At 32.9% G+C, this 15,413-nt stretch overlaps 1 protein-coding gene across 8 annotated transcripts in view; it reads right to left on the minus strand.

Annotated features, from left to right (window-relative positions):
• LOC132716451 (uncharacterized) overlaps positions 1-15,413 on the minus strand; it is a 59,262-nt gene that overhangs the window by 3,113 nt on the left and 40,736 nt on the right. For 6 of the 8 annotated variants that reach the window (XM_060699735.1, XM_060699737.1, XM_060699732.1 and 3 more), the window contains one exon: positions 1,439-1,588. In XM_060699735.1, the coding sequence (XP_060555718.1) occupies positions 1,439-1,588 (150 nt within the window). Of the gene's footprint in view, positions 1-1,438; positions 1,589-4,376; positions 5,403-11,969; positions 12,286-15,413 lie in introns of those variants that run through there. The other 2 variants (XM_060699731.1, XM_060699730.1) reach the window with 2 other exon arrangements.

A 15,413-nucleotide genomic window follows, 5' to 3' on the forward strand; every position in this document is an offset into this window, starting at 1 on the left:
TGAATTTTAATCGCTAAAGCATACATTAATCATGATAACACAATAGGGAAATAGCAAAATGCACCCAAGTATATTATTCACAAGGCCATTCATTGTGAACAGAAAAAATGCCGACGAAGCCATCCTTTGGAAAGATGTTTTTTCTTTCAAATTAAGTGAACTTGACCTTTGCTGGTGACACATTAGCTCAATCTGCTAAGAATTTCAAAATCCAGCCATAAATGACAAAGTCATGGACAGGACATGAACATCTATTCATAATCAATGACCTTGACCATACCTGGGAAACCATAACATGAGCGCGACACATTTATGCCAAGTTATTTTAAAATCAATCCAGTCCAGGAATGACACATTTGTTGACCGGACACGACCATAAAATTACTTTTATCAAGACTGGATATGCCCGTGTGACCTATGATCGTGAAACCTGAATCTTGTGGGATACAATTGTTATCATTTCCAGCACGCTTATGCCTCTATCGAGGAATGGCAGATTTGTTGACCGCACATGACCATCAATGCCGGTTTATGAACATTCTTTTCAAGCCATAGTGTGACTTTGACCTTTGACCTACATACCCAGATCTTGCATATTCTTGCATATTCTTGCATAAACACATTATCGACTCAATTTGGTACAAATTTAAGTTATTTCAAGAGGATAAAATTCTGATTAAAATGAGAATCGTTATTTCACAGCTCAACCACATTTATTATGCAGGAAGCAGAATGATTGCACATAATTATGAAATTAGTATACACTCCATTTTTTCTAATTTTAACAACAGATAATTAACCCAAGTTATATTTCCATCAAGTTTGGCATTTTACTAATTGTCAGTTATTAGTTCATGGAATGTGATCAAACGCGAGTGTTTCTGTCGAATTAGCAACAAAACTCACAATTTCAGAAACAAATGGTCGAATGAATGATAAATTATAGAATATTGAAATTAGGGAACAAGGGAATATTTATGATGAAATATGGACAAGTTTTATGCTCAAGTGAATTTTGCAAGGTCAGGATCGAACGAGACAGCGTCAACCGGCCCAGCAAAAACCACGTGAGCCGAAAAAATACCCAGCATCAACATCCTGCAACATTAAAACTTTTATTACAACTGTCCATCTTATTAAAACAAACATGCAACAAAATCAGAACACATGTATTTCCAAAAACGTTATATTTGAAAGGTTGTTCATTTTCTACAAATGCTATTACAATAAGCAATTTTTGTCTACATTTTACTGGTAGATTTTCATACCTTAGGACTGGCTTCATACAAGTATAGACCCCATTTGGAGTTTTCGCTCTTTATATTTTAGTTTCGGTTTTTTTCTTTTTCTTTCTAGTTAATTCAAAACAAAATAGTAAAGGGCATTTATTTGTTTCACTATGCGTAATAAACCCGTAAAATTAAGTTTAAAATTTTACCTGCGGCAAAGCATGCCAGCATAGCAAGGATGAACACAATCTTCTTGCCGGAAGTCTGGGGCACAAAGACGTACAGAACAATCAGAACAAGCGCTACGATGGCCGCGATGAATCCGAGTGTCTCAAACGCTTGGGTAGCTTCAAACCAGCCTGAAATGTACGAAAAAGGTACACATTTATTTACAGAAATGTTTTGCAAAGCAATCATTTGAATGATCGCGATCAATTCTCAAGCATGTCTCGCAAGTGTAGCTGTAAAACAAAACTGAAAATTAGAAATATATACTGGATATTTGGTCTCTACCTAGATGTTTTGCATTTCAACATTTTCAAAAAAAAAAAAAAAAAAAAAAAAAAAAAAAAAACACAAAGGCTATAACTTTTCACTAAACGTTGCTTATATACACTAAAAGTACATGTACTAGAGTTTTACAGAGTGACTGTCACCGGAAATCAAGATTTGAAAATCGATCGATCAGGTGAGTAAATGGTACTTTGATTTCTCGACAACTCGTTATGGTAAAGTCAAATGTCGTCGTAAAGGCGCTTTGTACTGCACAATTCGTGTTAACAAGCCTATTTCTATTTTGACTATTTTCGAAAGAATCGACAAAGGAGTTATTGGGTATAGAATTTATGTTTTAATTTGTTGTGACTTAATTTTTACAGAGTTATCAAAATTAAGAATATTGTCCCTAATTAATCAATTGAAGAAAGAAATTGCCGTGAAACCTAACTGCTCCATAGAACACAACTGCATAGTCGTTACAAATCAGCACGAAACATGGATAACATACCAGTCAAAGAATTTTGGATATTTCGATATGCAATTTCTGTCCAGGACCACATTGATCCTTTAACTAAGTCATATCATGGTAAAATGACATATGATAAGTTTAATATAACGCTGGACCGTCTGAGCTATTTTTCGTTAAAAAAAAATCATTGGAAATTGACATTTTTTTATTAAGAAGATATAATAATATATCATATGCATATATTTAGGTATATATACATTTTTTTTCATCAATCAAGACTACTGGAAGTCTTAACAATATTCTATATGTTTTTGACACTAGTGACTTTATCTGCAAAAGAAATACAATAGAAATGCAACGATACGAGGTTTCGTCCTTGCTGTAATACGTAATGAAACGTGTTACGTGCAAATATTGTAATAATATTATCTCTTATATTGACGGTGCAGTAGTTAATATCACAATGTGCAAATTATGTCATGATATGTAATTTCGTATCTCTCAATCTAATCTAACCTTGACTACATCGTTTTTTATCTCATAAAGATGTATGTTTTACCCATTATTCATACTGGATTGTTTCCAAGTTGTTACTATGGCAACCAGAACGGATGCCAGCGATTGAGAAATATTTCGGCTGAGTCAGGCAATCAGGTAGTTATAAAGGTACGCAGGTTTTATATATGTAAATATTTGAGCGAGGAGTCAACCTGTTCGGGCTTATCAGTGTTGACACGAGTTATAAACACTAAAATACTCCGTGTGTAAACTGAATAGTGAGTGATGTTCGGAGTGTTTCATGTTGTTTATTTCGTGGCGTTGTACACGTGAAAACCGTGCTGTTGAATCTGCATCATAATAATACAATACATCTGATGAACAAAGCAATAAATTTTGTTATTACAAGTTTTACGAGGAGGAAGAAACTTGTTGTATCTGATACCAAATCCACGATAAATCATCAAACAAAAGGGATTTTTTCTTCTATTTGATGAATCAATAAATTGTTTGATAGTTCATGTTATGATTCAACACTATTCATGGCGTACATGCGTTAACTGTTATATGATGTACTCATAAATTCAGCAACCCTCATTGTCAAACCAGTCCCCTTTACCTTTAATTTGGCAATGAATCGGGATAGGAAATATATTACATCCAAGAGACCCATGCAATGGTTAAAAAAAATCCAATCTCACACATGTATAATTTGTATGTTTTCTTTTTCTTAATTATAGTTCAATCTTGTTTATGTAAGTTAGATTGAGTAACAAGTTCTTCAAACACTTACTTATCACTTTTGAGTCCGCATTCTAGAACTCACCAGTACTGGTGTCACCCCAGGAGACATGGTCATGACCCAATTACGACTCGAACCCTTGACCCCTCGGTTGAGAGGCAGATATCTTAACTACTTGACCAACGCTCCCCGAATGATTCATTTGAAGAAATACAGCGGGCCTTATTTGTCATTTAAGAGTGTATAAATGAACGTAACGCACTTTTTTATTCTTAAAACACAGTGAAACCATTGCAGAGCAGCCCTCTTGTAAAGCAAGTACCTCTTTTCTTCAATAATTTCAATTTTTTCCCAAAGTAAGACATAATCAAATCAATTAACTTCTCTTGTGCAACACATCTCAACAACCAAAAAATCTTTGTCTCCTAAAGGGTTTTGCTCTGTAGAGGCTTCACTGTAATCTGTAAATCCTAATTATACAGTAAGTGATAAAACTAAATCTTACAAATTTCCGATTGGCAATACAAGTGATTTACATGAATGTAGTAAGTAGTACTAGTTGTAAATGAAACTGTATACCCAATGTCTCCCTTACAAACCTATTACATCTTAACATTATTGATTTGTCATGTACGATACATGAATTATTCGGCCTTTAATACTAGTAGACCATTCATTACACGATACAAAGATATTTAATAAATTATATTAATGCAATGTTTGTAATATTAAAATTTACAAAATTCAGGAAACTATCGTGAAATGCATACAACAACAAGAACTACAGCAGCAGCAGCAGCAGCAACAACAACAAAAACAACAATATCAGTATAAAGGTATATAAACGTTATATACACGTGTCGTTGCACGTATGTATGTACGTGTCATTGCACGTGTACATTTATGCAAGTGTCACTGCACGAAAAAGGCATTTACTTACTTCCATGACTTTTAAAATTATGACATTTCATCATGTATCGAGTTTGAACGCAATATTTCCACATGCCCTCGTATTCTCTAACTTGAAGAAGTTCGGTCTTTCTGAACGGGTCAATGTAGTCAAACACTGCCCAGTACGTGGTATAAAACCCTATCATGTGTAGCAATAAGGCCACCAAAACCAGTACAAACACTATTTTTGTCAATAAAGTGGCATATTTGTAACTGCATTCCATTGTTATTATTTGTTTTTGGAATGATTTAAAAACGCTGAATACTGTATTTATATGTGGATTTTTGGTTATAAAAACACTTCCGTAAGTTACCGAACATGTAACTCACAAGGTATGGTAAAGCTTTGCTACGGAACGCTTATTTTATAACCTTTAACTTCCCTTTAATGTTACAGCTGTCGGATAGTTCCGTAATGTTTCCGAATCAAGCATATATCACAAAACATGAAAATCACAATCAAGTTTTCATTAATTACAGTTTATCTATGTTTAAAATAATCCATAGAACTTTTCCACTATTTGAAAATGAAAAAAATCCTTCACAGTCACTGAAACGGTTACGTAAATGACGTACGGTATTACAGATAAAACTAAAATTAGATTATTCCTTCCTTGTTTAAAAGACAGATAAAATTCTAATCAGGTAAGCATCAATTTCTGCCAATTTCCAGTTTTCTAAATCCGTCTGTACGAAAGTGAGTTACCATTAAACCTTCAAGCCCAGGAGAATCACACTTTAAAATTGAGTAAAAACTTTTAGTAGCACCAGTAAGAAGTTCAACTTCATCACACCTGTCGATGCACTGGCAATAAATTCATAGAATTCTTCAACAGAATACAGATCACACACACGCGTATGTTTTTTCAACTTCCTTTCTACTTTTCAAAAGAATGCAAACAATCCCAAAATATATTCTATCCCGCCTATAGGTGAAGCAAAACAAAAACATTAAAGAAAGACAGAAAAAGAAAGTAGAATGCTAATGAAGATGAGGTTGTGTATGTAAATAGAATATAGCAGCCAACCTAACTGTCTTCTATTGCTTATCAGTAAATCGCTGGGCAAGAACATAGGATAAGTAACTCTATCAAGCTTTCTGAGAAATTAGCATTGACAGATACCGCGTGCCAGTAGGTGTGTGATATATTTAGACCTTGTATTGTATTAATAAGACTGGTCTAATGTTATAAATGTACTAATCAACTATTATCATGTCAAGTTATCATTGTATAACTTAATTATCACCACATGTATTTTAAATTATCATCCCATGATTTAAATCAACTAAAACTTATCTTTCTCACAGTCAAAAGTTTCAAAATGTTGATTTTAAAGAATGACCGAAAGAAGGCCCGAACTATCGTTAAAACTTTAGTAACAAATAGGCTACCGTTATATTATCAAATGACATTTTTAGCATGAATTATCAATTATCTTTAAATTATCGAGCAGATAGTAAACTGACTACCAATTACTACCGCAAAAGTAAAACAAACCTCAGACACATTTTCTCAAAAAATAGATTAAAATATTATAAAAATAAATTCAACTCAGTTCATTTGTCAAATAAAAAAGAGAAAATTTTGCTCAGCAATTTTCAAACGTGTTTATAATTATTCAGAGCTTTTATCAAACCTTTAAAAAAAAGTGTTAATATCAAAATAAGATTTCTAAACGTCAAAACTCTTTTTTATTTATAGATTCCCAGATACATTTTAATAAACTAAGCACGCACGGCTGTCTTAAGATATTTTGCAAACGCTAAGAAAACTATTTTATTTCCAACTTGTAACGCATAAGAAATAGCACCTTTAATAATACATTTCAGAAATCAAACCATTTAATATAGCACGTAATATAACCATAAAAACAACGGATAATTCAAATCCAGCAAAATTAGATGAACCACTGATTAAACCAACAGTCCAAATGCTCTAAAATGTGACTCAGAACTTAAAAAGAAACTAAATAGTCTAGGGGGTATTTCATCTATGGACTGTGCGTGTGAAGATGACCTCACGAGTCCTTCGGGGGGAAACTGAGACAAGTGGACTTTAATGTGACGACATCGCTAAATCAACGTAGTTGTAAAACCCTTTACAACTAAAACAGTGCTCGGAGTACATCGCCGATTATTCATTATTTTGTGGAGATCTGTTTCATATATGCATACAATCCTTATTCAAAGTCTGACGGAAAGATAATGGCAATTGTGATTTCACTGATAAAATGACAATCACAACTTTTCGTCCTCTTTCGGTTTACTTCGGTCTGGGACTTTGTCCCAGCTTCGGTTCAGGACTTGGAAGGCATTCAGAACGCTTCGATAATTATTGATGACGAAATGTTGTATTCGGAACATATCGCCGAGTTGGACAGGGCCGAAAAATTGCGATTGGGAATGTTTATAAATGCGGCCAAAGCAATTAAATTACGGCCTAATTATATTTTGTAAAAGAACAGTGTATAGCCAGAAAGAATAACTATTTATTCAAAGCCTTTGAACGGCTGCATTTATTTTTGTAACAGGTGTACCTCGAGCAATGTAAGTGCCCGCCTCCACAAGAATGTTTGTTTGATTAGTCACGTTCTATCTGAAACGTACTTTCAAATAATCATAAAATGATAAATTACACCATACTAAAAATACAAAAATGATATATGACCCATTATGATATAAAAATGCTCTAAAAAGTTAAGTAAAACTGCATGACATGTTGACAGTCCTCGAGTGTCAAATCACGTGACTACAATTAATCAGAAAGAAAAACATAGGCGTGTAAACTGGACCGAAGTGCACAAAAAGGGCGGCACATATATGTAACTTTTCCAGGGGCATTACTTACATACATGTACTGTCACTTATTACTTTTGACCAGTGACATAATATGCACAATTGTTTCGGGAAAAAATGTATATTTTACAAGCAACCTTTGCTAAGAATAAAGAATGTATAATATGAATTTACTAGCAATCTTTGCGACATCGCGGATTGACACGTTTTTCAATATAAAATATAAATTTTAGAATAAAATGGTACAATGTAATGCCATACACGCACATCCTAATAAGAAAATGTCGCAAACCCCCGGAATCCAAGTATGATTTCCGGAATTGGAATTCACTTTGTATACATGTACAATAGCTCTTGACCCGGCTGCTCTTTAAATATACCTTCTTTCTCCTCGACTATTTCTTCCGGTGTATTAATTTCATTCGTATTCATAAAAACTTCTGGTTCCCTGCGCACCTCCTTTACTGGGTGCCGGTGATGATGATGGACGACTACTTTTTGGGTACGGATATGTGTCTCTTCTTCGTCATGTTCCGGAGTATTCCGTTCAAGTTCGAAATCTCTTTCGCGTTCTCTGTCATGTTCGTTGTCGCGCACTTCAGGATCTATATCTTCAGCCTGTCTTTTCTTTCTTATTTCCACCTCTTTGAATCATATATACATTTATTTTGCTAAATTCGTTTATGTTTTCCCTGTTCTCCGTTACACTTATTTCACGAGTCGTATAACAACGCGCTTTTACAACATTAAAAAACAAGAACTTAACCGCAGACAGCGCGCTCTACTTTTCTCAGTGCTGGATTGTTAAATAAAAGCAAAATAATTCTGCAAAAATGATTGACAGACTTATCTGCCCTTGAACGTAAATATATTTCAAGTAAGAAGAGAAAACTTAAATCGTTTTTACAAAAAAAGCCAAATGTTTTAAATAAAAAAAGGAAAACGTCAAGCTAAATGAAGCAATGAACAAATTATCCTAGTTTTTGAGAAATGCACCTGAACAAAAAGATTTAACAAGTAAATAAAGGGAACAATACAGAGCAAGACTACCTGCACTTTTGTAATGCATTTCAATTGAAAAAATAAACGTTTTGCAAGTGAGAAGTAACTAACTTTGACAGTCGTTGGGTAGTTGACCACCGCAAAAAAGAAACACTTTAGGAAAAAGGTGCATTAACAGTTAATGAAATTTAGAATTTTTATATTTGATAGTGAACATGTAAAAAATCCAAGTTGAAAAAAGGCGCATAATTTTGAAATTTTTATTTTATTTATGTGTGCCCTTTTGAAATGACGTTCTTTTAAAATAATAAACATGTATACAAGTTTGAAGTGAATGGATTCTCTTAGTTTCTGAAAAGAATGGGCCTTAACGAAAAGGTTAACCATCTCCAACGCCGAGGAAGGAATTATGAAAAAGCTCCATTTTTTACGAAAGTAGGGCTAATAACGACAGGACACAAGATAGACATTTACATTGAAGCAATATCATTTCATCCGATACAGCAGTGTATGCTCCGGAAATAGTCAATATCAACATACGTTAAATTTTAAGATGTATTCAAACAAAAGTATGCGTACAAGTTGTAACAATACAAGAAAATGTATTGTTCACGGTAATTGAATACATACTTAAGTTTTCTTCTTTCAGCACTTTAAACACTTCTGAAAAACTGCCTTCCGTGCAGGCGTCAAGAGTACAATGACGCCATAGGCCGCTGTGGCTAATATCCGTATCCGTCCAATAATCCGTAGCGTATCCGGTGACAAATAAGATCATCCCAATCATGAAAGTTACTACAATCACTTTATTTAGATTTTTCTTGGGAGCCGGTTCGCCCATCTTGAAAGCCTTAATTAACAGGAATAAGAACTTTCGGAGTAAAATCAATCGGTGCTTGCTTAATTCGAGTAATAACTACGAAGATTTTATTAACATTCAAAATTCCAGTTATCCGAAACAAAATTTATCCGAAACAAAATAATGATTTGTTTAGATTTTAAAAAGAAACACACATGCGACGAAAAACGTTACGTGATTCAAACAGTAAATCAAAAACGACAGAAAGCAAAATAAATGTATGTCTGATTGAATGTATTTCCTTACCGAAAATGGTCACTGGTCAGTATATGTAAAAGACAATTAATTTGTTATATTCGATTAAGCAAGCACTAATTGTGGCACGGCTTTTATCTTGAAACACACAAAAAATTTGCTATATTTGTTATTTACAAGAAAGATCAATTAGAAATAATACGTTAACGCTGTTCTCCGTTCTATAAACGTCAATTAGAAGCTATTGTGACCTTTGACCAAAATGGTTCCTTGCTATCGAGCCAATATTCAAATAAGAGTGCGCGATCAGCGGGAACCAACTTGACAAAAATTGTTTAGCCAGCGGGCGTAAGTGAGTTTTTTTAGCGTTCCTCAAAACAATCATGTACGTGTGGGCCTTTAACTTGACAATTATAGAAATATCCATGTTGACAGTCAGTGACATTTACCGTGTCAACTTTTTGTTGTTGATAATGACCGATTATTGATTGGTCAAGTTGAAACTATTCTCAATGATATATGATACTTGAAAAATGTGCTGTCGTTTTTTTGTTTGTTTGTTGTTTTTTTGTGTTGATTTGTTGTTGTTTTTCTTTGTCTTTTTTACGGTTTTCATGAATAATCGCCCGCGCAAAAAGGCTACAAGTACATTACTTGTAGGCTTTTAGTTTTTAGATAGTTAATATTACTCAACCATCAATCTTTAAGTTTGACAATGGTCAAATCGACAAAAGAATGTTAAAGAACGCCCCATATACATTTACATGCCGTCTGCTTTTGGCACATGTGAATTTAGTGTGTTTTACACGTGAGAGTTATACCGAAACAGTGCAATCAGATCTCTTCCGATTTTCATTTGTTGCGACGGACGCGCCCTCAGGCGCGTTCAGAGCTAAGTCATCTACATGGGATTTCGTCTGCTACACTCGCGCAAAGTGTCCTCAACCGATTAACAGCCCAAGAAAAAGTACATGAATTTGATCCTTTAAAACTCCCATACTATGTCGGGATATCTTAAAATCTTCCATAATTAGCCTTTTCAATTTCAAATTAAGTTATCCAAGTTAAAATATGGACGTATATGATTGATAAAAACGTTGTAGTCCCGTAGTATTATTGCGCAATTATGCAAATTACTGCCGAAACGATTTACCGCTGTCGAAAAAGTAGGACAGCAAATTATACTATAATAAAGGTGTAAGCTCTGAGTTCCAAGAAATTATTAGTAGGAAATAAATATTTCTACATTATACAAAACATTATTATTAACAAATCAAAAGTTTTTTGGACTCTAGAATAACTCGCGCATTAATAAAAGAAGAACTATTTTCGTGACTCATACCGCGGGTTTAGCTGAATATTCAGCAGTTATTAATAAATTAGATACATTTTCTAGGTCACGATATGAGTTAACCTTCGCTATTCTAAAAATAGATTCTGCTTTACCTGTGCTGATTTTCGGACAGTAGGGAGTACACATTATACATGTTATAAACCAGCGGATACTTACTTTGTTCACATGCAATACTTTTAGATATTCTATACAATTGTAAGAAGCAAACATGTTGAAAATGTAATTTAATGTGAAAATGAAAAGGACAACTAAACACTATAGTGCTTTTAAAAAAATTGTGACATTTAGATTAAAATAAAAACGATGTGCTCTGGCCCTTGCAAATAAAAAAAATCTAAAAAATACGGTGACTATTAATTGCTGATGATTTTAACCAAAAATATTTTTAATGAGACGTACATATCCAAAAGAAATAAAAATCCAAATGACTTATATTTTATTGTCTATATGCCCACTATGTTAAAACACGAAGCAATTCTAAATAACATTCTCACATGTATAATCACGGATTTATCCGTGGTATAATGTATTATGCTTGAAGTCTATTTGCATGGTTTTATTTTAGAAATATGTCGTTGAAAGTTTTTTTTCCATTTACATATCATTTCTTGGAATAAATCGATAATGACACTGATTTACAAGTTTGACCAGGGTTTAAGGCATATATTTCATTCTGCTTGAAAGTAGAAAATCTGGATTATATCAGATTGGGACACAAAATATATTGCTCCTTGTATGGAACAAATTTTCTCTGTTATATATTTTGTGTTTTATTTTTTTTTTCTAAAAAAACCCAAAATGTCTCCCCAGTTGCATGTCCGTCGCATTCAGTGCTGCAGCACTTTGATTGACAGTTGGGGCTTAAATATTTCTTGCTACGTATAATCAGCGAAGGTGCCAGTATTGTTTTCTTAAAGAGTATTTATTTATCTAAGATTTGACACCAAGAGTGTTAAGATGGGTGAAAATTTGAAGAATATATGCGCTGGTAATCGAGATGCTTAAATACCTTTAAATTTTTTAGTCATAATTTTGTTTTCATAAAATTTATTTATGTCAATACTTATGATGTTTGGATGATGTTTAAGTGTTTTGGGTTGTACAGGGGGAACGGGGGTATAGTGTAAGTCATGGCCACACGACGTTCACCTGTAATTTAGCACATACAATGTAAGTATTTATTTGTTATAACATTCAGTTTTATGTATATAAATCCTTAATAGATAGCATTTGAATAGTTAACCATGACTTTATATGAACATTAGCCTACATTCACTGCACATGAAAATTTAATTTTTACAGCATGTAAGAAAGATAACTCGTGCATACTTAAACACGGTTACAGTTATAGCAAACAAAATTTTAATAATCGTACTTGGTAATGGAGCATAGTCGAAAATCACGTGGCATTCATCTTTATAACATCCGGACCACAGTCCTTCATGCCCAGGTCCGATGTGATCCGTGCTACTCCAGTGTGGTGTAAATAATCCGGCGGCTAATATAGCGACATTTAACAATACAACTGCAAGTCCAATAGAGTAAGGTAAAGGTTTCCTCCTCTCGGACACATTTTGTGGCGCTACTTCCATCTCCATCTCGTAAAATCCGTGTAATTATATACAATACATATACAATACTTTATACACTCTCTGAATAAATAGGTCACCGCGTCGTATTTTATTTGCAGTAGTAAAACAGTATTGTACGCGAGGCAGCTATTCAGCTTTCAAATTACACACTTTATCAATTTTCGACTAGAAACTAAACGCATCGCTGCTAATCATACATTACTGTAACTGTTTATATAGTTTTAAATTTAAAGTTTATTATTATTTCTATTTAATTTGTTTTATCTGTATATCATTCATTCATTCAGTCATTTATTCATTCGTTCGTTCGTTAATAGAATATTTTGTTTTGCAAACCGCGGAGGCATAAGTACAAGAAAAAACTTTATATCATTGAGCCAAGATTAATTAATACGCTTAAACGAGCATAGATTGTGTATACATGAAGTTGCTATCCAGATATCGATCTACTCATCCGGAACAAATAAACTTTTACCATTGAACCATCACATCATTCAGCTGTCAAGCCTGTTTGATGTTTTAGATGTAAAAGTTCGTTGGTGCCCCCTGATAAGTTCGGAAAACTCAAAATATTCATAATTCTGAAGTAAGTCCTTTTAAACTAACGGTGCAATATGCCGAAGTGTGAGAACGTAAACAGTTGAGTAAAGTATTCTATGTGAACGAATAAATCGCTGAGTTGAGCATACTTTGTAAATTAATAATCTCTGAGTAAACCAATAAATCGCTGAGATAAGCATACGATGTAAACCAATAAATCGCTGAGATAAGCATACAATGTAAACCAATAAATCGCCAATATAAGTATGAATTGTAAATAACATTGTGAACCAATAAATCGCTGACATAAGCATTCAGCGTTACCCAATAAATCGCTTAGTTAAGTATTCTCGTACATGTACATTGTGAACCAATAAATCGCTGAGTTAAGCATACAATGTAAACCAATAAATCGCTGAGTTAAGCATACGATGTAAACCAATAAATCGCTGAGTTAAGCATAAATTGCTTATAAAATTGTAAACCAATAAATCGCTGACTTATGCATAAAATGTAAACCAATAAATCGCTGACTTACGCATACAATGTAAACCAATATACGCTGAGATAAGCATACAGTGTTACCCAATAAATCGCTGAGTTAAGTATACATGTACATTGTGAACCAACAAATCGCCGAGTTAAGTTTACATTGTGAACAAATCGCTGGGTCAAACATTGGTGAGTCTAGGGTAGACTGTGATAAAAATCATTGCCTTCTCGCAAATGTTAACAACTCGTTAAGTCAAGTAAAGTGCGCACTGAAATAATTTAAGAATAACCATTTAATATATTTTCAAGTGCATCGTTTACAATATCAAACTTGACATATGAATTGGAAAATCAATCATTTCAGGTACAGAATTCATAAATATTGATAACGAATACAACCTTGCAATAAATCAATTAAACATACTGAAAATAAAACAACCAAAAATAGATAATGGTTACAAAACCAGGTTTACAGAAAAAGAGCATACAGTGTACAATGAAATAAAAAAAATGGCGACACTATGAGTGTAGGCGCTTGATGATGAACATTCTATGTAACTCCTACCATATGTGCAGAGTTGTGACAGGCATACTAATAACCACAGTTTATCAATTATTAAAACAATCATGATGGTGATGATTGATGATGATGATGATGACGATGATGATTTAAATGATAATGATAATAATAATAATGATGATGATGATGATGACGATTGTCATGATGATGATGATGATTGTCATGATGATGATGATGATGATGATTATCAAGACGTTGGTGATGACATTCAATTAATTCACGATTAAAAGGATACAAATTTTCTTGGTTACATAAAAAAATTAAACAAATCATGCAAGAAATGGCATTGTAGTACAAACGTGTACATTTTATCTATATACATTTTTACAACACATACATCATACGTATGTCATGTTTGTTTTACGGTGTGATAATCCCACAATAATGTATTTTTCAAATGTTACATCCTGGTAATCACAGTAGCATAGTAAGATACTTACATCTGACAGTATAAACTTCAAAAGCGTTTTTTATGCAGTTGCTATGGCAACAGAAAGTTACAGGCGCCAACGCTGGGAAGAGGAATAACTTTGAATGAGATATGGTGCGCTTTGAAACATGTAATCGCACAATCAGTACACAAGCAGTAATTAGTAGTGTAGTTTATCATTTATTTCTTTTTTTAATCTTAAGTCATACTTTAGAAAAAAGATATATGTTGGTTTAACATTCAGTTCAATGTAAAATAACGAGTTTTCTTTGACATTATTGTTGATAATGATGATAATGATGATGATGATGACGATTATTGATAATGATGATGATGATGATAATGATAATAATTATACTAATTATAATGATGATGGTAATGATGATGATTATAATGATAATGATGATGAAAATTAAACTTAAATATAGGTAGAGGAACAACAAATGTTTTTAAGTAGTTGTTTTTCTCCCTTCTAATCCCTTTAAATTTTATGTAATAAATATATACATATAAAATGTAAAATATGTAAAATATTGAAATAAATATGTTTAAACGAACCTAAATATATTTTGAGTTTTGAAGTGCATGTACGATGATATCAATTCCAAATTGATCACGTGATGTAAAGTCACAGGAAAGTGGGAAAGTGTAAAACAAAATTATACATATATTCTCAAAGTTACTCTAATCGAGCAAAAGTTGTAAAATATTTGACATTCTCAAAACGTTCAAAAGTGTTGGGACTCTTTACTTTTCACACAAATACGTATGCCACATTTTGATGTTGAGATAAAACTCTATTGACTACCTCTTCATTGTAAGAAAATACGAACCCATGTTATCTCATTATCTTGTTTTTCTTACATGATTTTGATATTTTCAGCGGTCATAAACAAGTGTATGACATGATATCTTTGGTCATTTATCTATATATCTTTTTTTAAAAGAACTGTTTTGAAAAAGAGCCCATATCTCCTATACTAATCCTGTATACATACACTTATTACAGAAATAAGTTTACTTCATTGCAGGGCTAAATATTTATTTATTTATTTACTGAACTCTTATTCTACTTTATTCATATTTCATAAAGTACAATTTTGTTTCATTCTTTTACTAATTCATTCATTCATTCATTCATTCATTCATTCATTCATTTGGGTTTTCAAATCTTCTTACAATTCA

This window comes from Ruditapes philippinarum, unplaced genomic scaffold, assembly GCF_026571515.1.
Source record: "Ruditapes philippinarum isolate M1 unplaced genomic scaffold, ASM2657151v2 ctg937_1_1_1_1, whole genome shotgun sequence".
NCBI classification, from domain to species: domain Eukaryota; kingdom Metazoa; phylum Mollusca; class Bivalvia; order Venerida; family Veneridae; genus Ruditapes; species Ruditapes philippinarum.